At 40.5% G+C, this 27,854-nt stretch overlaps 1 protein-coding gene across 1 annotated transcript in view; it reads left to right on the forward strand.

The window, feature by feature from the left end:
• Positions 1–27,854, forward strand: part of Dnah9 (dynein axonemal heavy chain 9) — a 328,584-nt gene that overhangs the window by 221,657 nt on the left and 79,073 nt on the right. Inside the window, exons 49-53 of the mRNA XM_076870265.1 lie at positions 1,510–1,770; positions 14,298–14,723; positions 20,136–20,255; positions 22,558–22,746; positions 25,530–25,765. Of these exons, the coding sequence (XP_076726380.1) occupies positions 1,510–1,770; positions 14,298–14,723; positions 20,136–20,255; positions 22,558–22,746; positions 25,530–25,765 (1,232 nt within the window). The remainder of the gene's footprint in view (positions 1–1,509; positions 1,771–14,297; positions 14,724–20,135; positions 20,256–22,557; positions 22,747–25,529; positions 25,766–27,854) is intronic.

Raw genomic sequence — 27,854 nt, forward strand, 5'->3', positions numbered from 1 at the left:
CTTCACTTAGCATTATCTTCTCTAACTCCATCCATTTACCTGCAAATGCCATGATTTTATTCTCTTTTATTGCTGGGTAATATTCCATTGTGTACATATGCTACATTTTTTAATCCATTCATCTATTGAAGGGCATCTAGGTTGGCTCCACAGTTTAGCTATTGTGAATTGTACTGCTATAAACATTGATGTGGCTGTGTCCCTGGAGAGGGATAGCTGGGTCAAATGGTGGTTCCATTCCCAATTTTCCAAGAAATCTCCATACTGCTTTCCATATTGGCTGCACCAATTTGCAGTCCCACTACCAATGTATTAGTGTACCTTTCCCCCCCACATCCTCACCAACACTTATTGTTGTTTGTATGCATAATAGCTGCCATCCTGACTGGAGTGAGATAAAATCTTAGAGTGGTTTTAATTTACATTTCTATAATTCCTAGTGATGATGAACATTTTTTCAAGTGTTTGTTGATGATTGTACCTCATCTTCTGAGAAGAGTCTCTTCAGGTCCTTGGCCCATTTATTGATTGGGTTATTTGTTTTTTTGGTGTTTAGCTTTTTGAGTTCTTTATATACCCTAGAGATTAGTGTTCTATCTGATGTGTGATGGTAAAGATTTGCTCCCAGGATATAGGTTCTCTGTTCACCTCACAGATTGTTTCTTTTGCTGAGAAGAAGATTTTTTAGTTTGAGTCTATCCCATTTATTGATTCTTGATTTTAATTCTTGTGCCACAGTTGTCTTATTAAGGAAGTTGGGGCCTAATCCCACATGTTGGAGATTAGGGCCTACTTTTTCTGCTATTAGATACAGGGTCTCTGGTTGTATTCCTAAGAAGTTCTTGATCCATTTTGAGGTAAGTTTTGTGCATGGTGGGAGATAGGGGTTTAATCTCATTTTGTTGCATATGGATTTCCAGTTTTCCCAGCATCATTTGTTGAAGAGGCTATCTTTTCTCCAATGCGTGTGCTTGGCACCTTTGTCTAGTATAATTGTAGTTATGTGGGTTAGTCTCTGTGTCCTCTATTCTGTACCATTGGTCTACCAGTCTGTTTTGGTGCCAATACCAACACATTGGCCAGTTTTAATTAAACAACTGATATTTATTAAGGACTTTCTATGTGCAAAATTCATTTGGGGATATAGCTCAGTTGGTAGAGTGCTTGCTTTGCAAGCACAAGACCTTGGGTTCAATCTCCAGCACCATAGAAAAAATAATTTGTTGTTATTTGGTGCATGAAATTTTAAAAGACATACCAATATCAGTGAGAAGAAGCCTAAAACATTGAGATATCAAGGAGAAGTATCAGAGTGCCTGTTGTTTAGAATATTCCATCAAAGGGGAGAGAGAGTCCAGTTCCTTTCCTAGATCAGAGAGCTGGGTTTCACCGGGGTACATAGCTTTGCACCTTTGTTTGCATCAGGAGTTGGCTCTCTGTTCTGCAGAGATGGTCTTCAGGGTCATGCCTGCCTTACTCCTGCTAAGCCTCTTTACTTCTCTGATGCAGGTGGATGATCTGAAAGCCAAGCTGGCCACCCAGGAAGTGGAGCTACAGCAGAAGAACGAAGATGCAGACAAATTGATTCAGGTGGTCAGCGTGGAAACTGATAAAGTGAGCAAAGAGAAAGCCATCGCAGATGAGGAGGAGCAGAAGGTGGCCCTCATCATGCTAGAGGTGAAGCAGAAGCAGAAGGACTGTGAGGAAGATCTGGCTAAAGCAGAGCCGGCACTCACGGCCGCCCAGGCCGCCCTCAACACCCTCAACAAGGTAGGAAGACTGCCTGCCACACCTGACCACCTCCAGGGGTGGGCCAAAGACCACCTGGTGTCCTGGTGTTCTCAAGACACATAAGGGCAGAGTCGGGAGGGTTCGGGTGACCCCAGATGCCACTGCTTTATTCACTAAGTAAACAAATACTCATTTAACTGACTCTTGTGTCAGGGTCCAAGAGCTACCACAGAAATCCCATAGATGTTCATCATAGAACCAACCAGAACATGAAAGAGCACTTCACAGATGAGGAAACCAAGGCTCAGCAAGGTCACTCACTTTCCCACAGTCACAGGTGTCAATATTAGAGTCAGGACTTGAACTGACATCTTCAGAATCCAATCCCTAGATCTTCCAGTGTGGCAACCCAGGGTCCTTTTGACCTTTGAGTACCACACAGGGCACAAGAGCTTTCTAAGGCTCCTTCATAAATGTTTAAGATATAAGTCTGAAATAAGATACAACGTCCCCTCTGTCTAATCGAAAGCACCTCTATTCTTCCCTACCCCGCCCCGTGTTGTGAATTAGCATCCTCGTATCAGAAAAAAACATGAGGCCTTTGGTTCTCTTGGGATTGGCTTATTTCTCCTAGCATGATATTTTCCGGCTCCATCCATTTACCAGCAAATGCATTGTGTATGTATAACACATTGTTTTTTATCCATTCATCTGTTGAAGGGCACCTAGTTTGGTTCCATAGTTTAGCTATTGTGAGTTGAGCTTCTATAAACACTGATGTGGCTACATCACTGTAGTATGCTGATTTTAAGTGCTTTGGGTATAAACTGAGGTGTGAGATAGCTGGGTCAAATGGTGGTTCCATTCCAAGTTTTCTGAGGAATCTCCATGCCACTTTCCAGAGTGGTGGCACCAATTGGCAGTCCCACCAGCAATATATGAGTGTGCCTTTTTCCTTCCATCCTTTTCAGCCCTTTTTACTTTGTGTTTTGAGACAGGATCTCACAAAGTTGTTTAGGGCCTTGCTAAGTTGCTGAGGCTGGCCTCAAACTCCACCTCCCTCAGCCTCCCAAGTTGTTGGGATTTAGGCACATGGCACCATGCCCTGCAAGTCATTGAAGTTCTTGATCCCTATGACACAGAAAAGAAAAAGGAATTAATGTGCTGTTTATCTCACACTCCTATACAATCTATTAACAAACTTGACCAATTTCAAAGTATATCCAGAATTTGAATGCTTTATATCATCTCTACCGCTGCCACTTGGTCCTAGCCACCATCAATCATCTCTTCCTTGGGCTGTTAACAGCTTCTTCATAAGTCTGTGTCCACCCTTGCTCCAGTGCTGTCTTTGCCCATTAGAGCAGTCTGAGTAATCTTTTCAATTATTATTTGTCTTTATTGTATATTGACAAATTATAATTGCCCATATTTATGGGGTATGAAGTGATGTTATGATTTTTTAATTCAATGTGGGATGATGGAATCAAGCTAGTTAGCGTATCCATCACCTCAAATACTTAACACTTTTTATGAGAGGATTTGAAATTTATTCCTTTAGTGGTATCAAAATACATGGTACTTAATTATTAAATATATTCACCACACTGTGCAGTAGACCTCAAAAAACTCAGATGTATTCCCCCTGTCGAGAGTTTGACACATCACATTTTCTTTAAGCATTCATCCAGTGATAGACACTTGGGTCCTGAGGTTGATTCCATATCTTATCTGGTGTAACAAATGCTGCCACAAACCCCAGGAGTGTGGATACCTCTTTGCAGACTGGTTTGAAGTCCTAGAGTAAATACCCAGAGTAGCATTACTGGATCATCTGGCAATTCTATTTTCCATGATGTCTATTCTGATTTACACTCCCACTGACAGTATGCAAGGGCTCCCTGTTCTCCGTCTCCTCACTGTTGTGGGGCAGGTCACTCAGAAAACACACCAAGTCCCAGTTTTGTCCAAATGGAAGAGTCTTTATTTAGCAGGCTGGTAGGTGACTGCTCCTCTCAGGACCCATAACTGTCTCTGCAAGGAAGAGCCCAGAGCCTGAGCATTTTAGAATATTTAAAGGCAAAAACCACATCTAGGTTGACGTAGCTGCAAGCAAGCAGGTATAGAAGCTGAACTGAGCAATTAGCGAGACAATGCAATGGGTGCCTTGGTATTTCTCAAGGGACTTTCCAGGTTGGCATAGCAGCAAGCAAGCAGAAGGGAAGAGGGTCAAAATAACCCTAGTTCAGTATATGTTAGAGAATGGTTACTAACGTCTAGACAGTCAATCTCTGACAAGGTACATTGCCCAAGGAAAAGGGAAACCAAAGAGAACAATTTTATATTGTATAAGAATTGCCATTTTGTGTTTCCAAGTATGTTATGCTAGGTGACAATTAATGGGTACAGAGACGGGGCTTTCCCATGGGAGAAGCATTTCTTACATGGTATGGAGTCCCAGGGTAAAATGGAGTCTGTTTGGTCCTTGCCCGTAGAGCCCATAACACCCACCAGCACTTGTTTTTCATCTTTTCTATAGTAGCCATTCTAATAGGTATGGATGATACCTCACTGTGGGTTTAATCTCAATCTGCCTGATGATTAGTGACATTGAGCTTGTCTTTTTTTTTGGGGGGGGGTTGTTTGTTTGTTTTCCCCTTGTACCTCTTAGCCACTCATGTTGGTCTTTTTGAGAAATGTCTATTCATGTCCTTTGCCCATGTCTTTTCCCCTCTGTCTTTTGTTTTGGTTTGGAGATTCTGGGGGATGAACCAAGTGCTCTACCATTGAGCCACCCCCTCAGGACCCTGACCATTTGTTAATTGGACTATTTTCTTTCTCTTGAGTTCCTCACATGTTTCAGACTTAATATTCCTCAGTTGGATTGCAAATATCTTCATTCAATCACTGGCTGTCTCCTTGTTTTGTTGTTTCTTTTTTTATTTAAAGTTTATTTCAATGTAATCCAATTGATCCACTTGTGCTTTTGGTTTCTATGCTTCTGGAGTCCAATCTGAAAAAAAAAAAAATCATTGCCCAGAACAGTACATTGTACATTTCTCTCCTATGTTTTCTTGTAGGAAATTTATAGTTTCAGGTCTTATTTTAAAGATTTGAATCCATTTGAGTTGACTTTTTTTTAATGTGGTATGCTATAGGGGCCTAACTTTATTCTTCTGCCTAGAGATATCCAGTTTTTTCCATGCCACTTATTAAACAGACTATATTTTCCCATTGTATTTCCTTGACATTTCGTTTAAATTTAATTGACTGTACATACGTAGGTTCATTTGGGGGCTCTATTCTGTTCCATTCACCAGATCTATTTTTATGCCAGACCTATGGTGTTTAATTACTATAACTTTGTAGTATTGTTTAAAATCAGATATTGTGAGCTAGGTACAGAGAGGCACAATTATAATCTCACCTACTGGAGAGACTGAAGCAGGAGGATTACAAGTTCCAGACAAGCCTGGGCAATTTAGTGAGACTCTGTCTCAAAATAACATAAAAAGACCTGGGGATCTAGTTCAGTGGTGGGGTGCTTGCCTAGTATGCACAAAGCCCTGAATTCAATCCCTAGCATTAGAGAAAAAATCACATATTGTGATGTGTCCAGATTTGTTCTTTTTGCTTATAATTGTCTTTGCTATTTGGGGTGTGTGTGTGTGTGTGTGTGTGTGTGAGAGAGAGAGAGAGAGAGAGAGAGAGAGAGAGAGAGATAGTCCATATGAATTGAATTTATGTCTATGAAAGTTACATTGGAATATCAGAAAGGGTTGCATTGAATCTACAGATCACATTGGGTAGCTTTTTAAAAATATTAATTCTTCCAGTCCATAAACAAGTATGTATTGGTGTTTTTGATTCTTTCACCTTGGTTAAATTTATTTCTAGGATTTCGTTTTGTTGTAGTCATTGTAGATGGGATTATTGCCTTGATTTCCTCTTGAAAAAGCTCATTCTTTGGTGTGGAGAGATGCTACTGATTCTGACTGTGGATTTTGTAATCCTATAAATTGACTAAATTTGTTTTTGGATTCTAACAGGTGTTTTTTTTTCCAGTGGAAACTTTAGGATTTCTATATGTAAGATCATGCAAGCAGCAAACAGCAATAATTTCATTTCTTCCTTTTTTATTTGCATTCCTTTTATTTCTCTCTTGCCTTATTGCCTTCCAATGACTTCCAATACTATGTTGAATAGAAGTGTCAAGAATGAGTATTTTTGTCTTCTGAATCATAGAGAAAAGGATTCCACTTTTTCTCCATTAAGTGTATTAACTCTTGACTTATTATATATTGTATTGAATATATTGTATTCAATTATATATTATATTCAATATATTGTATTGAAATCCATTCATTCCACGCCTAATTTGCTGAGTGTCTTAATCCTAAAAGAATGTTGACTTTGGTAAATGCTTTTTCTGCATCTGAAATGATCAAATGATTTGTCTTTCATTCTGTTAGTGCATTCTATCACATTTATATTAATCTGCAAATACCATTCTTTCATCCACTTGATCATGCTGAGTGATCCTTTTGATGAATCTGGATTACTAGTATTTTGTGGAGGACTTTTGCATCTATGTTCATTAAAGATATTGGCCTGTAGTTTTTTTGTGATCTCCTTTCTGGCCTTAGGTACTGAGATCCTGCTAGCCTGATGCAATACTTATAATCACACTCAATGCTAACTTAACTAAAACTGTGACATAACTACAATAGAGGAAGACATTGAGAGAAAAATGAAGTCAAAAAATAATAAAGTATTCATTTTCTAGAGTACTAAGTCACTTGATAATGTTAAAATGTTTTTAACAGCAATCTAAACGTTTTCTCTATCAGTAATGCATAAAATCTGGAGGTAATCATGGAATAAATTACGGGGTGATTTCTGGGAGCTAAAGCTGGGGAGGTGTTTTGTTCTAAGACTTGCAGCTCCAGTAGAGTTTACAAACCTGTGCAGGCATTACCTAACAGAAATAAAAATTAAACATTTTCAATGACTTGACAGCAAAGAAGAGGGCAGAGTGAACTGCCTGGCCAGGTAGGAAATAAAGAAGACACAGTTAATTAATCAGTTACTATTGGATGAATATTTTACTAGATGGAGGCAGTAGAAAAGAACACTCCAGAAAGGAACAATCTTTGCAGTGTATCTGAGTGGTGGGTACAAAAATGGGGTCCTGAAAGTCAAGCACAGCGGTCCACATCGGTAACCCCAGCTTTTTGGAAGGCTGAGGCAGGAGGATCTCAAGGTTGAGGCCAACTTGAGCAACTTAATGAGACCCTGTCTCAAAATTTTAAATAAATAAATATAAAGTGAAGTCCCCAGGTGAGGGTTCTGAGGGTGAGTCGACCATCCTTAATAGTCCCATGACATCACCAAGAAGTTTAACTGTAGGCCAGTGTTCACAATCTGCAGGTGGGCAACCTATTAATGATTCTGTTTTAGTTAGCTTTTGGTCACCATGACCAACAACAACAGCTTAGAGAAGGGAAAGTTTATTTGGGGCTCTCAGTTTCTAGAGGTCTCAGTCCATAGAGAGTCTACTGAATTGCTCTGAGCTCCAGGTGAGGCCAGCATATCCTGGGAAGAGCCCAGTAGAGGAACTCTGCCGGGCTTATGGTGGGGACTGGAAACAGAATTGGCAGGGGTTGGGGAGAGGAATTCTTCCAGTGACCTACCTCCTCCAGCCATGTCCTACCTGCCTACAGTCGCCACCCAGTGCATCAAGTCAAACTAGGATGATCTGATTAGGTTACAGCCCTCCATAATGTGATCATTGTGCCTCGGAATATTTCTGCCTCCCCAGGAGCTCATTGGGGGCACCTCGTACCCAGACCATAACAGAGTCTCAAATAGCACTTCTTTTTTTGATGGAGTAGAATGGACCTGAGTGTACAACATGTCATAAGGACATATTTTGCTTCATGATCCCACAGACTCCAGGACACCACAAACCCTTCTGCACTCACAGAACTTTGGTATTTAAGGACCATTTCCCTGTTTGCTCATTATTTTCAAAGTTAACTATAAATTTTTAGCTCATACATAAAGAATACCTGTAAATCCAGAGGCGGGTACTACGTCTCTGCACATTCTGTCTCCATCTCAGCAGTTTTATATTGCTTTTATAGCTAAACTGAAATAAATTCCATAGTTGTTTTTTTTTCCTGCCTTAGTTTAGGAATGGTATATCTTGCAATGTCATGGCCTTTTCTCCCTCCACAAAATTACTTGTAATTTTCTATTTCCCATGCATTTTTATAGCAAATTTATTTTTATTACACACATAATATGTAACGGCATTTTTATTGTTAAAAATAATTCAAATACTATAGGCTATATAGGGTCAAATATGAAGTCACTCTCATTTTCTACTCCAGCCCCAGTTTTTTCCCAGAAGATAATTTGGGTGTATCTAATTCAACAATTTTTCTATGCATTTACATTTGAACAAATGCATACATACCATATATACATTATATAAAATATACCATATTTTAAATGCAAATAGATGCTACCAACTTACTTTCTCTTGTTTATTTATTGTATATGTTTAGGGTATAAACATGATGATTTGGTATACATAGTGAATAATTACTATAGTCAAGAAAATTAACAAATCGAACAGCTTATCTTGTAGTATAACATTTTTTGTGTGTGTGTATGTATGTGTTTGTGTGTGTGTGTGTGTGTGTGTGTGTGTATGAGAGAGAGAGAGAGATATGAAATGAAAATGTAACACATACAATGGATTACTACTTGGCCTTTAAAAAGAAAGAGATGCTGCTATATTGTGAGAAAATGGTTAAACCTGAAGAATATTATGCCAAGTGAAATAAGCCAGACAGAAAGAAAAATGTTGCATGAACTCACTTATATGTGGAAAGTTATTTTCTCTCTTGAAACAAGGTCATTTCTTGTGAGTACCTATGTTGAAACCTCGTTTATTTATTGCAAGTAGTATTCCATGTTATAATTGTACTGTATTGTATTCATTCATTTTTCATTGAGTTTGTAGGGCTTCCTCCTGAGACAAATATCTCGGTACATATACCTTAATTGCATAAGTGCAAGTATTTCTCTGGGCCAAATAAGTACAACTGTTTGGTAGAACAAAGTGGCAGACTGAATAATGCCTCTCCCCCAGAGAGCCACATCCTAATCCAAAGAACATAGGAATGTTACTGTATATGGCAGATATGATTTTGCAGATATAATGAAGTGAAAGGCCATGAGGTAGGGAGATTATCCTGGATTATTGTGAGAGCTCTAACTGTAATCACAGGGTCTGCAAAAGAGAGAGACGGAAGGTGACTGATGATAGAAGGAGTGGAAAGTTGGAGTGTTATGGGGCCATAAGCCAAGGAGCAACAGTATCTAGTAACTGGCAGAGACATGGGATGGATTGACCCTTAGAGCCTTCAGAAAGAACCAGTCCTGCCAACACCTTGACTGTAGAACTTCTGACCTCCAGAACCGCACACTGATAACTCTAGGTTGTTTTGAATTGCTACATTTGTGGTAATTTGCTACAGAAGCCAGAGAAAGCTGTATAAATAATACTTTAATTTTAAATGGTTTCAATCTAAACAGACCAAGAATCTTTCCAAATATTTAGACCTTCTTTGGTTCATCAATTGTTCAGGTTCTTTGCCCATTTCTTTTGAGATTGTTTCTCTTCTTGCTATTGATTTACAGTTATTCTTTACAAATGTTTCCAATTAATTCCTTGGTGTGTGAGTGTGTGTGTGTGTGTGTGTGTGTGTGTGTGTGTGTGTGTATTTTCTCCCAGTCTGTTCTTTGTCTTTTAACCTAACAAGTAACATAAACATAGATTTTATAATCTATTCATTTGGGGAATGCTAGGATAATAGACAAACTTCTTCCCTGCAGAACTTCTCAAGTTCTCCTTAAGGTGAGCAGCTCAATACTAAAAGTGATAGACACAGCCTCAGATTAATTTATGAATGATGGTATAAGGTATGTGCATACAAAATACCAGTCCGTCAACTTTGGCAATGTGTTCAAACACCCATTTGCCAGCAACCAGAAAGGTTTATCCAGTATACGGCAAGGGAGAAAAGCTTTTTAGTCCGAGAAATGTCAAAACGGTATTTAACACAGTTCAATATTCACTGCTTATTAAAGCTCTTAGTAAAGTAGGGATAAAAGGATAATTAGATTTTTTTTGCTAACAGAAGGCAATCAATCCCAATCCAAGGGCAAAACATCCTATTTAATAGTAGGCCACTAGAGACACTCCCATTGACATAGAAAAGACACTGTGGTTGCCCCCCTCTCTACTGTTACTAAAAAAAATCTATCCTAGATTCCTAAACAATGCAATAATAAATGAAAAAAATATCAATCCTATGAATCTTATGCAATAGCAGATAAATGTCTTATTCTTCATACATGTTATAAAATATAGTAAATAAATGTGAAAGGTTAAGGGCTTATTACAAAAGAGATTACAAAATGTAATAGCTTCCGTAATATCCACAAAAGCCATTTGGAAAATGTATTTTCAAAGTAACAACCAAAACACAGGGTCCAAATAAGTGTAAGGAAATCTGTTGAAACTGTGAAGAAAACTGCACATCCTTAGTGGATTAAAAAAATGTGAATAAACATATGCCAAGTTTGTATACTGAAAGATTCAATTTCATAAGGATGCCACTGTTTCCCCCAATTTATTCATAAGTCAAATACAAATCTAATTGAAGTCCAGTTTGGATTTTTGGTTTTTGTCTCTAATATCATTAAAAGTTAATATCCTTTAATCAACTATTAAATGTGAAACAATAGGAAGTTGAGCCAATTATGTACCTGTAAGAGAGAAAACTGCATTTCATATCTTAAATCACACTTTATAAAAATAATTAATAACATTAAAATGTTCAAGATGCTTTGCATGAAAAAGAAGGTTAACATAAACAGGGATATGCATGTGTCTGGGTGTGCGTACATGACTATATAGATATGTAAATTAATTAAACCAATGTTGTGATATCATTTTCAACTTATCAAATTAAATATTGAAAAGAATGGGCATGTGTCAGGCTCTCTTGAGCACTTGTCATTGAAATTTCTGGGAAATAACTTGATGGTATACACAAGGAATGCTAAAAATGTTTCTGCATTTGGACCCAACCAATCCACTTCCAGGAATATTATTATCTTTAAAAAAAAATGACTCTAAGATTTTTCACACAGCTGTATATAGAATCACATTCATCAAAGCATCCTGCATGAGGTAAATTTTTGGAAATGACCTAGGTTTCCTGAGATTCGATTTGTTTTGTATAAATTGGGTTCATCCATCTGAAGGATGAAAAAAATCCTGCTGAAGAATTTTATTCACTTCTTGTTGAGCCTAGCAGTAAGCTCTGACTATACTACCCCAAATGGGTTCCAGTTCCAATCATTTCTCATCACGTGCACTGGGGAAAAACCTGGACCAAGCCCTCTTCAGTCTCCTTCGTAAATGACTAAAGCAGCTTCCCTTGACAGTGCAGGCACACCCCAGCCCTGTCCCCCACACTACAACACACTCTGGTTAAACTGAATTAAGTTTGACCTTTAGGAAGTTGGCCCAATCAATTATGTACCTGTAAGAGAGAAAAGTACATTGCTTATTTAAAAATCACACTTTATAAAAAAATAATTAATAACATTCATAAGTTATTAATTGTTCATTAAAATATGCCTCTGAACATATTTTAAATTTGGCCTAAAGGTTTCTCCATACAGAGTGAACTGAAGCCTATCTTGAAGTGAAGAGAGTCTACAACCTCCTCTTGTAATGAATGACCACGTCTTAACCCATCCCCTCAGCAGAGTTTCAGCCAACCAAGGACCCACTGTTCAAAGCAGGTTCCAATAAGGCCAAGGTCAAGCTGTAACCTGTGGCGCCGTCTCTGTACCTCACTTCTTTCTGCTTTCTGTAGGTCACCTCCTTTTCTCTGGCTGTAAACAAAACCCACTGGTGCAGTCAGGGAGCATTCTGACCTGTTTTTGTTCGAATTGCTGCCAGAATCTAGAATCATAAACCAAAGCAATAAAGATCTGCAAAGCTAGATATGTTGTAATTTTCTCTTGTGACCCTCTTAAAGCGTAAAGCAGATAATTTCATTTGCTGTCTAAGGCCTCCAAGTGGCTGCCTGCTGAAATTAGAATAAAATCCTAACTCTTCCCATGGTGCCTGGTCCCCATGGTCTGGCCCTGATTGCACCTTCAGTTTCATCTCCACCAATCTCCTGACTCCTCTGACCCCTACATCATGGCCCAGTGCCTTCTTGCCTCTGACCTCTCCATTGCTGACTCAGCAGCCTGGAATAGTCCTGCAGATCTCTCTAGAACTGCTTTGCTCCTATCTTTTAGCTCCCAGCTGGAAAGTCAGGTTCTCCAAGAGGCCTCTGCAGACCTACCTTCTTAGCTAACATGGTATCATCACCCTCCAAGTAGTCTCTATCCATTAGCCCTGGTTTGTTTATCTTCTCACTGTCAAAAATATCAAAGATTATCTCTTTGTTTAACCATCTCCCCCAGCTGAATAAGTAAAAGGACTTTTCCTTTCTTGTGTTCTAAGTATCTTCATCCCATAAAACAGTACTGGGCACTTATTAAATTTTTGTCCTGTGAATGACTCTGGATGTACATTTGTTTATTTATTTATTCACTCAATGAAGATTTATGGACTGCCTTTAGTGGACTAGGCAGGAAAAAAAAAGAAGAGCTGTGTCTCTAGGATGCTCATATTCTAGCAGAGGCAAGACACCATCAGCATAAGGAAGAGGTAATTTACACGAAGGGATACAGCATGACAGATGCTGTGGAATAAAAAAGAAAAATGTGGAGCACAGCATGGAGGAGCCCCGAGGCCGGGCAGCTGGTGAGGACCAGCGGTAGAAGGCAGAAGGTAGCAGTTGGTGTTAAAGAAGGTGAATGTGGACCATCCTGAGAAGTTTGAGAAAATTGGGGGGAAAGGACAAATTAATTAGGCAGGTACCTGGAGAAAAGCAGTCAAGGCCACAGCTAAAGTAATAGCCCTAGGACAGGAGTGGAACCAAGGCTGCCCAACGTTTGCACACTCGATGGTGGCCTCTTGAGAAATGTCTCTGCCAACCTTGGGCTTCTATTAGTAGTATCATTGCTGCCTGCCCCATTGTTATTGTCTTGAGAATCCATGTTCAGATCATTTCTTAGGGTTTTTTGTTTGTTGTTGGTTTTTGTACTTGGGATTGAACCCAGGGGCACTCAACCACGGAGCTATATCCCCAGCCCTTCCTTCCTTCCTTCCTTCCTTCCTTCCTTCCTTCCTTCCTTCCTTCCTTCCTTCCAACAGCGTCCCATTAAGTTGCTGAGGCTGGCTTTGAACTCACGATCCTCCTGCCTCAGCCTCCCAGGCCACTGGGGTTTACAAGCATGCACCATCATGCCCAGAGCATTAATTTTTAAATGATGCCATTTCTTATTTCTGCCTGTTCCTATTTTCTCCCTTTGCCCTCTCTCACCTCCATGGAGGCTACCACCACAGGTGTGCTAGCATCCCTCTCACACCTATGCCATCCTTCATTTCTGCCCCTGCCGGGGAGTCATAACCACATGTGAAAACAGTTCAGGAACAAAAGGAGCATCTTCCTCAGTCTTTCCATTAGGAGCTAGAAATAGCCCCCTTCACTGGTGGACTTCCAGGTTCAAGTGCACCTTGAATAAATTCGGAAAAGGCTTTCATCTCTGAAATCAAGATCTTCCCCCATAAGCGAGTGGTTTCATTCCTGGGCTTCCCGTGGAATATCACAGAGAGTCTCACATCAACTTCATGAGCATTTAGAACACAATTTTATACATGAATTAGTGGGTGCCCCTGACCCCAATTTACACACGAGGGCATCAAGTCCCGGAAAGTTTAAGTGATTTGCCAAGGTCAGTCCTTTTAGCCACACCTCTCCAGAGCAAGTGAGACTTGGAACAAAGGACAAACCTGAGACCCGGCAGGGGCAGCTGACTCAGGAGCCGTGCCTGGCTTTCTGTCTGAATTATTTCTTGGCAGAAAAAAAATGCCACTTTGCTATCAGGACAGTCAAGAGTAGTTAGAACGAGCTCATGGAACAAAGCAGTTTAATTAAAGAAAAAAAAAATTAGTTGAGTTTCAGTGCTATTCTCTTCAATCCGGGGTGGAAATTAATTTATAATAACCTTATCTTTTATTCATGTCATGCTGCATATTTCAGAGTATGTTGGCATCCCTATAGTTTTTCAGCTGAATGTGAAATAATTGTGTGTTTCTAATGGGGCTGAGAGTCAGTTAAAGCATTGAAAGAACATAGCTGAGTCCCCGTCTAACCATTCAGGGAAGTCTGAAGTCACTGGGGAGTAGCTTTGGTTTCCTTTTGATGAGTCATGATATTTAAAATTCAGAGGGCTGCTGCAGGCTTCAAAGCAGCCCATTCAGATTGATTGCTCCCCAGCCTAACTCCATTAGTGGCCAAGAGGACAAAGAAAACTCATTCGTTTTTCCCTCTAATGACCTCCTTCTCTTTTCTCAGACCAACCTGACAGAGCTGAAGTCATTTGGTTCCCCACCTCCAGCTGTCAGCAACGTCAGTGCCGCAGTGATGGTGCTCATGGCCCCAGGGGGCAAGGTGCCCAAGGACCGGAGCTGGAAGGCTGCTAAGGTCACCATGACCAAAGTGGACAGCTTCCTGGATTCCCTGATCCACTTTGACAAGGAGAACATTCACGAGAATTGCCTCAAAGCCATCAGACCATATCTGCAAGACCCTGAGTTCAATCCTGAGTTCGTGGCCACCAAGTCCTACGCAGCTTCGGGCCTCTGCTCTTGGGTCATCAACATTGTGAGGTTCTATGAGGTGTTCTGTGATGTGGAACCCAAGCGCCAGGCTTTAAGCAAAGCCACCTCGGAGCTCACAGCTGCTCAGGAGAAGCTGGCGGCCATCAAAGCCAAGATTGCTGTGAGTGGACCCCAGCCCCTTCTTCACCCCATTGCAAACAGTGCAGCCTCTCAAACACCATTCTCTGGCCATGATCCAGTGCCTAAAATGATATCTAAGGGGAAATAGGAAACACCCCCCCCCTTTTTTAATATTTATTTTTTTTAGTTGTAGTTGTACAAAATACCTTTATTTTGTTTATTTATTTTTATATGGTGCTGAGGATCAAACCCAGGGCCTCGCGCATGCTAGACGAGCGCTCTACCGCTGAGCCACAACCCAGCCCCCCCCCTTTTTTAAACAAAATTTCATTTGTCAACAGAGGCAACTTTTTATATTTCTTTTTCTAACATCTTTTAGGCCAAACAAGACAAATCCCCTGAACCACTGGCTTACAATTCTGGTCTCAAAAGATTTTTTCCTTTTTCTCTGAAGAAAGAAAGGGCGGCAGATAGGTAGATATATCATAGACACACAGTATTATCATGGAGCTGACTGTTCTCTTATTAACCATGTTAAATGTTAAAGTGAATTTAATATTTTTTGCACATTTGATAGTTAAGAGAAAAAAGTTAAGACTTCAAGATTCTTTCCTCCTCATCCCCTTTGAAATGTAGGTTTTAGCCACCTTGCTTCACCTTTGGTACCTAATTAGCTTCATTTCTGGCCAACAGTGTCGGTCTCACACTCAGCAGTGTGGACATGTCTTATGCTATCTGCATTGTTTTATAGATGCTTTTAAAAGCAAGCAGTATAGCTGGGCATGGTGGCACACACCTGTAATCCCAGTGGCTCAGGAGGCCGAGGCAGGAGGATCACAAGTTCAAGTCCAGCTTGGGAAACTCAGTGACACATGGTCTCCAAATAAAAGAAATAATAAGAGCTGGTCTTAGGATGTATCTCAGTGGTAGAGCACCCCTGGATTCAATCCCTAGTACTGGAGAAAAAGAGAAAAAAAGCAAGCAGTATTCTGTGATTTCGGGGGGTGTTCCATTGTCCAAAACTATAAAACTATAAGGGTCATTAGCTATATTAAACATCACATAGGTAGCACTAGCATATCTGCTTCACCCAGCACTGGGGGAAGGGGATGGTGATCTTGGGTTCACATCTATTTTAGAGAGGAGTCCCCTTGAACTTCACCTTGACCATGAAAATGAAAACTTCAAAAGTAAAAGATAGACATTAGAATCCTGGGGATAGCACAGCAATTAAAAATATGTTCATCAATAGACTTTAATTCCAAACCAAGCTGTGATATTTACTGGTGGTGTCTTCAGAATGCCCAAACTAAAGTTTCCTAAAGTAAAATGGACACAGTAATAGAACTGGCTTCACTGGATTGTTGTGAGGATTAAAGGATATTGCACAAGTAAAGCTTGAAGCCAGACCTGCCCAGGACAGAGGGAGCAGCAGGAACAGCCTGAGGTCTCGCTGCTGCCCCTCTGCCTCTCCTGCCCTCCTTTGCCTCGCACACTTTCTATCACATGCATGTCTACTGCACGCAAGAATTCAGTCGCTCCCGTAATCAACTTCAATCCAAACAATTTTCTGGATATTTAATTTCTACACCTGCATTCCAGGCAAATGAGATGCTTGCTGCACATTTGTCATGACGATAAAGCAGGTCTTACAAATTGTCAAAAGCAGGATTGTAGACGTGCGGCATGCCTCATGTGGCGTGGGCTTATTGATTGTTAATTGAAAACATGTGACTAATGTCTCTAATTCGAAAATCCTTGCCACCAATCTCTATTTTTGAAAGATACTTTGGGACTGGGGATGTAGCTCAGTGGTAGAGCACTTTCCTAGCATATGTGAAGCCATGAGCTTGATCCCCAGCACTAATAATAATAATAATATTAGTTTTGGTAAAGCAGCTGATCTCTAAAATACTTGCTTTGTAAATCCAGATGTTCATGGAACATTTATTTAAAACAGGTGATAATCTCCATAGCAGTTCCTCCTCAAAGAACACCAAGGGTAAAATACCATGATATCCCCATTCCAGATTTCTGGGAGGAAAAGACCTCCCAATAATTTCATGTTCTTCAGTCTCTCCCAGGAAAGTATAACAAGAGAATTTTTGAGACTCTCTACTCAAGCTAGTTTAACTAAAAGAACATTTGGTGCAAAGGGGATGTTTTCAAAATGTTTATACCTTTTCAGTAGCCGACATTCACATGATGAGCCCACTCAACCTGTGAAAGCAATAAGAATATGTTTAAAATCCTTGGCTACCTTAGGGAGGCACTTCTGTTCTGCCAAAATATTTTCTAGTGGAAAAATATATATATTCTTGCTTTTAACCACCTCCTCTCCATCCTTTGCTTATTCATGTGCCTATTAACATCAAGAGCATGTGAACTGTCCCTGCTAATACCAGAGGACAAGGGCCATCACCTGTCCCTAATATGCAGGTTCACTCAGAGCAAGAAAATTCCTCCCCATTTGCTGTTAAAGCCCTTCCAGCCTTCTCCAGTCACACACACAAACACACTCACACTCATAGACACACACACACTCTCCACACACACACATACATACTCACACATGCACACACGTAAATACCTGCCACGTGCATGCTTTGTGGTTAGAATTTAAGGATAATTCCCAGTACAGAATTTTATATTCAGGATGCGTAAAGTGGGTTTCTTCTTTAATTCTTCTATGGTTTATCCTCAAGAAACTTTCTCAAAAAACTTAAGAGAGAGAGGTAAATTGTCTGAATAGTAGAAGTCTGGAAATGCCTTTTTTTTTTTAACTGAAGTAACAATTAATTTGCCAAGTTTTGAATTCCAAGTTGCTATTTTTTCTCCTTGAGACACAGAGTGCTTTATTCTGTTGTTGGTGAGAAGTGTAATGAACCATTGGGGTCCCATTCCTTTGTGAATGCCGTTCCCCCACCCACCCTCGCCTTTCTGGAAGTTTTTCAACCTTCTCTTTATTCTTAGTATCTGAAATTTTACACTGATGTGCTTAGCTGTCATTCTCTTTGTATTCATTGTGCTTTGCATGTAAAGACTTACTGTCCTCAGCTACTTGCTATTATCTCATCCTTCTGTCTTCTTTTTCAACTCATAATGCATATCGGTTGGATGACAACCCTCCTGACATGGTCCTCTCTTTCCCTTCTTTTTGTCACTGTATGATTTCTTGTAATTTCTAGGAGATTTCCTCAAATTCCTCTTTTAGCCCTTCCCTTGAACTTAATATGTTGTAAATTAACAGTGCAATACTGGTCATTGCCAATGAGTTGTCTTGGTAGCATCCTGTTCTCATTTGAGGGGTGAAATATCTTGCACATCTCTGATAAAATAGTTGGAAAAGGTTTTAACATTGCTATTGTTACTGAATTATCTCCCTTTTTCCAGACCCTCATTTTCCTCTTATTTACCTTAATCTAAGTTTTCATTAACATCTTCTTGTTCTTTCATGTTTATAAGAGGTAGTGTTCAAAAGCTGATTCTATGAACTTGACAAAATCATGCTATGTGCATGTATAAATATACCACAGTGAATTCCACCTTTAAGTATATGTGTAAGGCAGCGATCAAAAATAAATAAATATTTGGCTGGGGTTGTGACTCGGTGGTAGAGCATTTGCCTTGCGTGCTTGAGGCGCTGGGTTCGGTCCCTATCACCACATAAAAATAAACAAATAAAAATAAAGATATCGTGTTTATCTACAACTTAAAAATTTAAAAATAAATAAATAAATAAACACGTGAAAGGAAGACCAGTAGGATTAGAGAAAGGGAATAGGGAGAGTGAGCAGGAGAAGGGAAGGGGGGTACTAGGGACTGAAATGAAGTAAACCAAATCCCATTCAGTATGATTTTGTCAAAATGAGCCCAATTATTATGTGCAGTTATAATATTCTAATAAAGATATTTAGAAAGGAAAAAAAAACCCACTGATTCTAGTTCTGCAAATAAGTGCAGAGCTGACTGCTATATTTGTTTTCCAAATCAAATAAGTTATGTTGGACGCTCCCTAAATGCCAAAATATGGTGCTTTTTCTCTGCCCCTGTTGACTCTCTTGCCTGGTGGCCTAGGTGCCGAGGGGCATTGAATGCTGGACATGGGGATGGAGATATGAATTGGATCCATAGGCTCCCAATGAGCCCCCCTATTTCCAGCTCCTCTCATTCCCAAAATCTCCAACTCACAGTGGGCCTCTGTAGGCTCATCAGCTCACCCTCTGGTGAGATATGGGAGCTGTAGCTTCCTCCTTCCTCCTCCTGCTCTGCACTCCCTCCATAGCATGACCCTCCAAAGATCTTTTGGAAAGCCTCATCCGCCAACAGCCTTCACCAGTTTGCTTGTTGTTAAGGGCTTTATGGCTTTTTTAATTGCTTTGCAATCAGTTTAGAGAAGTCTGGGGAAGAGAGGTGGGAAATGAGTGGCCAGTCGGCCATCATTAATCAGATGGCTCACCACCTGCTCTTAAACCTACTTGGCTGTGTAAACTCGGCCTTGTATTTATTTCTCTTGTGACTTTAGTAATGGCTAACAGAACAGCCTGAACCCCAGTTACTGCACCCACATGGGACACATTTGTAGGTATCTCCTGTGTCTTCTTTATACATACAAATATGTATTCTTGAGGGCATCAGATGCTTTATGCTCCAGTTCTAGATTATTTTTTTATTTTTTATTTGTATACAATACATTTATTTTGTTCATTTATTTTTATGTGGTGCTGTGGATCGAACCCAGGGCCTTGCACATGCTAGGCGAGCGCTCTACCGCTGAGCCACAACCCCAGCCCCAGTCCTAGATTCTTAATAATTTTTTTAAAAATCAAAACTATGACTTTTTCAAAAATATTCCCATACTTTGAAATAGCGGGAGACAAGCAATGAGGTTATATAACAGTTGTCCTATAGGTCTAAGGCCTTCTAGTCAGCCTAGACAGCCCTGTCCTGACTAGACACAGAAGGTACAGTCAGTGATCCAGGAAGAACTGCCCTGGTATCCTCTGGACCATGTTTTAGTTTCCCCCAGTTTTAATGTGCTTTTGCTTTTAGTAGCAAGACCTGCACCATTTTGACAGACCACAAGAAGCCAATTTTCCCCAATACAAAGAGAGGTGGGATGTATGCACCCCACCCCCCACATCAGTCTCACCTCCTATAGCCTTTACCACATGACTGAGGTGTTGGAGTGTGGAAGCTCAGCTCTCTCACCTTGGATGGGAAATCTCTGCATTCCCACTCCATAGCCTCACTACGGTATAAAGCCAACTTCTTCCCTGGGACTCCACTTGAGATCATTTAGTTGGCTCCTTTCCTTTCCTACCCTGCTTTCCCAGGCCCTTAAGCTCCCCGCAACCCACTTCTTCTATAATCACATGAACCCTCATCTCAGAAGCACTGGAGGTGACCTGAGCTGGGATTACTGACAGACCTTGTGCTCCTTCCTAAACAGCACCTTAACGAAAACCTGGCAAAGCTCACTGCCAAGTTTGAGAAAGCAACGGCCGACAAACTCAGATGTCAGCAAGAAGCTGAAATGACCGCAGGCACCATCTCCCTTGCAAACCGCCTGGTGAGTGCACACCTCGGCAGCCTGAGCTCCCGTTACATTAGCAGCTCTGTGGAGTATTGTGAAGGTGCGAAATAGATGGCACAGCTCAGCACTGCCCATCTTGCGGGGAAACATTAATACGTGCTGGGATGCAGGGACTGAGACCTCAGGAAAGTGTGGACATGCACCCTGGTCATGCCAAGAGATTGCTTATAGAGATGGTCGGATGGAAGGAAATGCTGGATCTGTCACACCCATGCAAGATGCAATTAAGCTTGCATGTGTGCAGAAACATTACTAGAGGAAGCATGTATTTTTATAGGCAAGCTCTAAAGATTTTATTTATGCTATGTTTTGATAATAAGAGTGTAGTCTCAGGGCCTCTCCATGCAATCTCTCCTGCAGGCTAGTCAGATATCTTCCATAGTGACCCAGGACTCCAAGACAGAAAGTGGACAGTTTCAGTCTCTTAAAGCCTGGATACAAAACCCAGCACAATGGCACTTTATCAGTTTTATCTTTATCAGTTAAGATCTTGCAAAGCAGTCCATTGAATGAGGTTACTCTTCAGTTGAGAGTCTTAGCAGCACCATCCCTACCAGTGAAGGGAAATATAATCGATTCTTTTTTACATTTATTCCAGACACCACTTATTTGTGTAACAAAGCCATATTTTTTAATTTAGGGAGAAATGAGTCATTGCCACCATTAAACTGAGTCATGCATTAGTAAAGAAAGGCTGTACCACAAGTGTGTGTCTGTGCTTGCTTGTGGGACCAGCCTCTACATAATTTAGAGACCCTCCGTTCAACTGAATTGGGCGAGAAATCATCCAGATTTCCTAGCTGGCTTGCCTTCCATTCAGCTCCCTGATGGGTTTCCAAAACTCAGCACAATTTGCTGCACCTGGCTAGAGCACTTTCTGAGATGGTTCTCATGGGAGGCAGGATGGCACTAGGCTGGAGAAACATGAGGCACGTGTTCTGAAACCACCTCTTTCTCTACCAGCAGATTGTGGGGAAATACTTACACCCTTCTAGTCTAATCTAAAAATGGAATGGGAATGGTGAAGTTAGCGAATTCCTCAGGTCCTTCCCAGTTCTGACACTGTATGGTGGCTTCTTTCAAGGGAAAAATGAAGGGCAAGTCCTCACACAGGAACGAAGCTCCATGAGACACCTTGCAATCCTCGGTGGAAAGATGGCTCTATTCCCAAGGAGAGGCTGCTATCCCAAAGTGGGCCAGGTCAATCAGGGTGTGTTCCGAAGTCTGTGGTCCTTGGCACAGTACTTCTACAATTTGTGTCTTACTTACCACGTGGTAATTATTTATAGCACACAGATTTGATTTTATTTATTTTCATTGTATAATGAAAAATGCAATGGAAGGCAGGCCAGCATTTAGAGAGGAAGGGAGAGGTACCTATAGACCAGGTATGGTGCTAAGTGATTAACATACAGATCATATTTAATCTTCCCAACAACCTGTAAAGTGGGTGGTGTCCATCTCCACAGGGGAAAAAGGGCAGAGCCTAAAAGCTTGTTTTTCATCCAACTAATAGCAATCATGCATACCCATGTTCTTAGCAGCACAATTCATACTAGCCAAGCTATGGAACCAGCCTAAGTGCCCATCAGTAGACAAATGGATAAAGAAAATGTAATATGTGTGCGTGCGTGTGTGTGTGTGTGCGCGCACACGCATGTGTGGGTATGTGTGTGTGTGTGCGCGCGCACACACGCATGTGTGGGTATGTGTGTGTGTATGCACACACAATGGAGTTTTGTTCAGCCATAAAGAAGAACAAAGTTATGTCATTTCTAGGAAAATGGTTGGAATTGGAGGCCACCATGTTAAGCAACATAAACCAAATTCAGAAAGTCAAACGTCATATATTCTCACTCATATATGGAAGTTAGAAGAAAGTAGTTTTTAGAGGAACCTCATGAAACTATAAGGGATCCAGTAGAGGATAGGAACCAGGAGTAGGGGGAGAGGAAAAGGGGAAGTACGAGGTAATGAAATTGATCAAATTATGTCATGTGCATATAGAAACGTACCATAATGAATCCCACCGTTATAAATAATCATAATGCACCAATTAAAAAAAAGTCATCTTTCTGTAGTCCTCGTAAGGCACAGCACAGAACAAGGGCTTGTTTGCTGAAATCAGGACAAATAGCACTGATTGAAAGGGTCAAACAAATGATGTCCTGGCTCTTCCTGCTCTGAACGTGCAATGAGTGATCTCTGTGGTCAGATCCACTGCTGTTGCCCGGCATGTGACAGCGTCTTCTCTCCTCTCTGGCCTTTGAAATGGTAGGTTGGGGGACTCGCTTCTGAAAACGTGAGGTGGGCAGAAGCTGTGCAGAACTTCAAGCAGCAGGAAAGGACGTTGTGTGGAGACATTTTGCTTATTACAGCTTTCATTTCGTACCTTGGCTTCTTTACCAAAAAATACCGGCAGAGCCTCATGGACGGGACCTGGCGACCCTACCTGAACCAGCTGAAAGTACGTACTTCCTGAATTGCTCCTGTGTCCACACATGGACACCAGTGAGGTCACACGACCACAGGAACTCAAACCTTCTGGTGCCCTCTTGCACACTCACTCCTAATACCACTCTTTTAGCACCAGGCCTGGGACATGGGTGTCCTCCGTGTCCTTCTACCCTGCCTTGCATTGTGGCCCACTACCCTTTAGGCCAGCCAAGGACAGAATCTCACTTCTTAATGAAGTTCTTCATGGGAATTTGGGTCCTCTGGCCAGAAGCTCTCTCTTGGCCCTTCTCAAAATAGTAAAATCCAGGAGACCCGAACAAAACCTTTGTTTTTCTCCGATCTTTCAGCTCCAGAGCCAAATGTCATAGGAGCAGCTACTCATTGCACCTTGTCACCAGGCCTCAAAGCTGCCTAATTTGTGCCTGGGACTCTGAGACACGCCACCACAGCTCAGGTGATTTTGCCATGGGCTGCACAGGTGGTCTTTATATAAGTAGATGAACCTACTCCCGGGTCCTTCCTCTACACCTCTCCCACCCAACTGAATGAAATAGGCGAGGTGCTAGTTTCTAATCAAAGGGGAATCCAAGCTGCACTTGGATCCTATAGTCAGAATAATTCCTAATATTCCCATGGCATATTCACATCACTCATTATCATTAGTTCACAAATATTCAGTGAGTATCTAGTGTGCCCTACCCTCCATTCTAAAGGAGTCTCAGAAGTCATCCAAGATCAGGATACCACCAACATGTTCACAGAGGATCTTAAATTCATAAAATTCAGCTATGGGAAGCATCAGCACCAAAAGTTCACAATGTACAGTAAGGGATGTCTTCCAAAATTCATTGGTAGCTGTATCCCCAGAACAAAACAGATGCATTTGAGAGCGGGGATAAATGGTTGATTTCCCAGATTATCTCATAAAATCCTACTTCTGTGATGATTTGCTAAACAGTGATTTAAAGACTATTATAGTACTTGGAATGGTACAAGTACTAGTTAAGCTATTATAACATAGCAGTACTCATTGTGTTAACTAGTCATGTTAAAAGTACTAATTAAACTGTTATTTTGTTCATCTTGAACACTGGTGGAAAAGAGGAAATTATTGAAAGAACCATCATTAATTGAGCAAATGAAGATGAGCTGCTTTGTAGCAGCTGGTGAAGATTTTACTGGCTTTGTTCGGGGTTCTTAAACATTTCTATGCCATAGACTCCTTAGTCTGTTTTCAGCTTCTGTAACAGAGTACCTGAGACTGGGTAATTTATAAAGAGCAGAGATTTCTTTTTTTTTTTTTTTTTTTGGCTTATGCTTTATGAGTCTTGAAGCCCAAGAGCTCTGACATCTGGTGAGGGCTTTTGTGCTGTATCATCCCAGAGTGGGAGCCAAAAATACAAGAGAGGGTGAGAGCTAGAGAGCAAGAGGGGGCCAAACTCACTTTTACAACAAATCCACTCTCACAATGACTAGCCCACTCCATGGTAAGGACAGAAATCCCCTTAGGAGGGCCCAGCATCCGTCACCTCATCACCTCTTATTAGGGCCCCCTCCCAGCTCTGTGGCATCACAAATAAAGTTCTCAGCACATGAATTTCAGGGGCACATTCAAACTATAACAGACACTCTGCTAAAAAAAAATACTAATGCCTTCTCAAAATAACGCCACTGTGAATAAGATTAAAAGAAAAATCCGATCCCAGGATGAGAATCTTGAAGGGGCTGATTTCTCTTTAATGGTTTGTTTGATGGCATAGCACCGGCCATTTGTGCCCTTAATAGATCAAGTTAAGGGACAGGAGATGGTTTGAAGAGATTTTCCTGGGGCAACTGGGCAAAGCACAGCAAAGAGAGGAGAGAGATAGAGGGGTTGAAAGGGACTATGTCTGACTCCCGAAAACATGTCACTAAATAAAAATAGCCAGGCACAAAAGGTCACATATTGTCTGATTCCATTTATATTAAATATCCATAATCAGAAAATCCATGGAGACAGAAAACATATTAGTAGTTGCCAAGAGCTTGGAGTAGAGGGAAATGAGGAGTGATTATTTTATGTGTACGAGGTTCCCTCTTGGAGCAATGAAAATGTTTTGGATATAGACAGAGCTGATGGTTGCACAACATTGCGAATGTTCTAAATGCCACTGAATTCGACACCTTTAAAATGGTTAGTTTTCTGTTGTGTGAATTTTACTTCTAGTTTTTAAAAAGTGTATATGAGTCATCAATGAAAAAGATTGCTTGTAGGAAAATTAAATAAGCAGATAGAGACCAAAAGAGAAGAAAAGGAAGAGTCTGGGAGCCCTCAAGGGAGCCATGGGGGAGATTTCTCAGGGATGGTGGATGCTCTTGGCAGGCAGATGTGCAGAGAGGGTCCTGTGAGCAACCCTGGGAATAGGATGTTTGGGGCAGGCGGGAAAGTAAGCCTTTCTACCCCTTTGCAAGGTGGTGCAACAGATGAAAGTTTCAGGCTGGTAACCGGGAAACATGGTAGAAAAATAAATGTAGGAGGTTCTATATTAAAATATAACCCACCTCTAGCAGAAATTTGGTTTAGGTGAATATAACAAAGAGCAATGGGCTGATTTTTTATTATTATTTATCCATCAAGAGAAAAAAAAGACTATCAGGACTTCAACAAAACACCTGATTCCAAAAATGATCACACCCCCATGCACACTCTTTGGAGGAACCTTGATCTTGCTTTTTAAAGTGAGATCCGAGTCCACCTCCCCCCCACTGAGAAAATGCTCCTCCATTCTGAACACATGTGTTCACTTTCACCAGGTTCCCATCCCAGTCACCCCAACCCTGGATCCCCTGAGAATGCTGACAGATGATGCCGATGTGGCCGCCTGGCAGAATGAGGGCCTCCCGGCAGACCGCATGTCCATGGAGAATGCCACCATCCTCATCAACTGTGAGCGCTGGCCGCTCATGGTGGACCCTCAGCTACAAGGCATTAAGTGGATCAAGACCAAATATGGAGAAGACCTCCGGGTCACCCAGATCGGTCAGAAAGGGTAAGTAACTGAGCACAAAAGTCACCATTTTGCCATGGATGCAGGAAAAAGAAATGTAAGTGTGTATGGATGGCACATCAAAATATATTCTGCTGTCATGTGTAACTGAAAAGAACAAAAAAAAAATTTTAAGAAGAAAAGAAATATCAGGAGCAGACATTAGGGGCCCCCTAGCTTGTCTCTCTTCTCCTGATCTCACACAAGTTCCTTCCTGGTTCTCCTCCAAGTTACCCCACCTCTAACTAGGGAATTAGAGTGGGTACAGAATTTACAAAAAGTAGTTTTCTGTGAATGGATACTTGTGCTTATTATAGAACGGTATGAATGTACCCTTAAAATGGTGCAGATGGTAAATTTTATATTTTGTGTATTTTCCCATAATGAAAAATACAGTCACGCGTGTCATTTAATGATAGGGATTCGTGATGATAGTATGCAGTTTTATCATCGTGTGAACATCACAGAGCATTCTTTTTTGTTACTGTTCTTTTTAGATACACACGACAATAGAATGTATTCTGACATATTATACATACATGGGATATCACTTTTCATTATTGTGGTTGTACCTAATGTGGCATTACACTGGACATGTACTTATCCATGAACATAGGAAAGTTGGGTTCAATTCACTCTTCTGTCTTTCTATTCCTATTCCCCCTCCCTTGCTTTCATTTCTCCCTTGTGTGATCCAATGAACTTCTCTTCTTCCCCACCACCTTATTGTGTGTCAACATCCACATATCAGAGCAAACATTCAGGCTTTGTTTTAAGGGGGATTGACTTATTTCACTCAGCATGATAGTCTCCAATTCTATCCATTTACCAGCAAATGCCATGGATTTCCAGTTTTCCCAGCATCATTTGTTGAAGAAGCTATCTTTTCTCCAATGTATGTTTATGGTGCATTTGTTTAGTATGGGAGATAACTGTATTTATGTGGGTTTGTCTGTATGTCCTCTATTCTGGACCATGGGTCTTCAATGCATTTTTTGTTACTATAGCTCTGTAGTATAATTTACTATAATTTAAGTTCTGGTATTGTGATGCCTCCTGCTTTATTTTTCTTGCTAAGGATTGCTTTGGCTTATTTTTCCAAATGAATTTCATGACTGCTTTTTCTCTCTATATAAAGTACATCTTTGGAATTTGATAGTATGGCCATTTTGACAATATTAATTCTGCCTATCTAAGAACATGGGAGATCTTTCCATCTTCTAAGACCTTTTTCAATTTCTTTCTTTAGTGTTCTGTAGTTTTCATTATAGAGGTCTTTCACCTTTTTTGTTAGATTGGTTCCCCAATATTTTATTTTATTTTATTTTATAAAGGGATCATTTTCCTGATTTTCTTTCAGTTGATTCATCACTGATGTATAGGAACACAAATGATTTATGGGTGTTAATTTTACCTCTTGCAGCTTTGCTGAATTCATTTATGAATTCTGGAAGATTTTGGTGAAGTGTTTTTGGGTCTTCTAAGTATAAAATCATGTCTTCAGCAAATAGGGATAGTTTGAGTCCTTTTTTTTCTTATTTGTATCACCTAAATTTCTTTCTTCTGTCTAATTGCTCTGGCTAGAGTTTGTCAAATGCTTTTTCTGCATCTATTGAGATAATCATGTGATTCTTGTCTTTAAGTCAATTGATGTGATGAATTACATTTATTGATTTCCATTTGTTGAACCAACCTTGCATCTCTGGGATGAACCCCACACGATCATGGTGCATGATCTTTCTAATATGTTTTTGTATGTGATTTTCCAGTATTTTATTAAGAATTTTTGCATCTATTAGCATACTATAGTGATGCAACCACATCAATGCTTATAGCAGCCCAATTCACAATAGCTAAACTAGTGCCCTCCAGGAGATAAATAGATAAAGAAAATGTGGTATATATACACAGTGGAATATTATTCAGCCATAAAGAAAAATGATATTATGGCACTTACCAGTAAATGGATGGAACTAGGGACTATCATGCAAAATAAAACAAGCCAATCTAAAAAAAAAAAAAAAAAAGGCTGACTGAATGTGCTCTCTGATATGCAAATGCTACTTCACAATAAGGGTGGTGGGTAGGGAAG

Source organism: Callospermophilus lateralis, chromosome 11, assembly GCF_048772815.1.
Source record: "Callospermophilus lateralis isolate mCalLat2 chromosome 11, mCalLat2.hap1, whole genome shotgun sequence".
NCBI lineage: Eukaryota > Metazoa > Chordata > Mammalia > Rodentia > Sciuridae > Callospermophilus > Callospermophilus lateralis.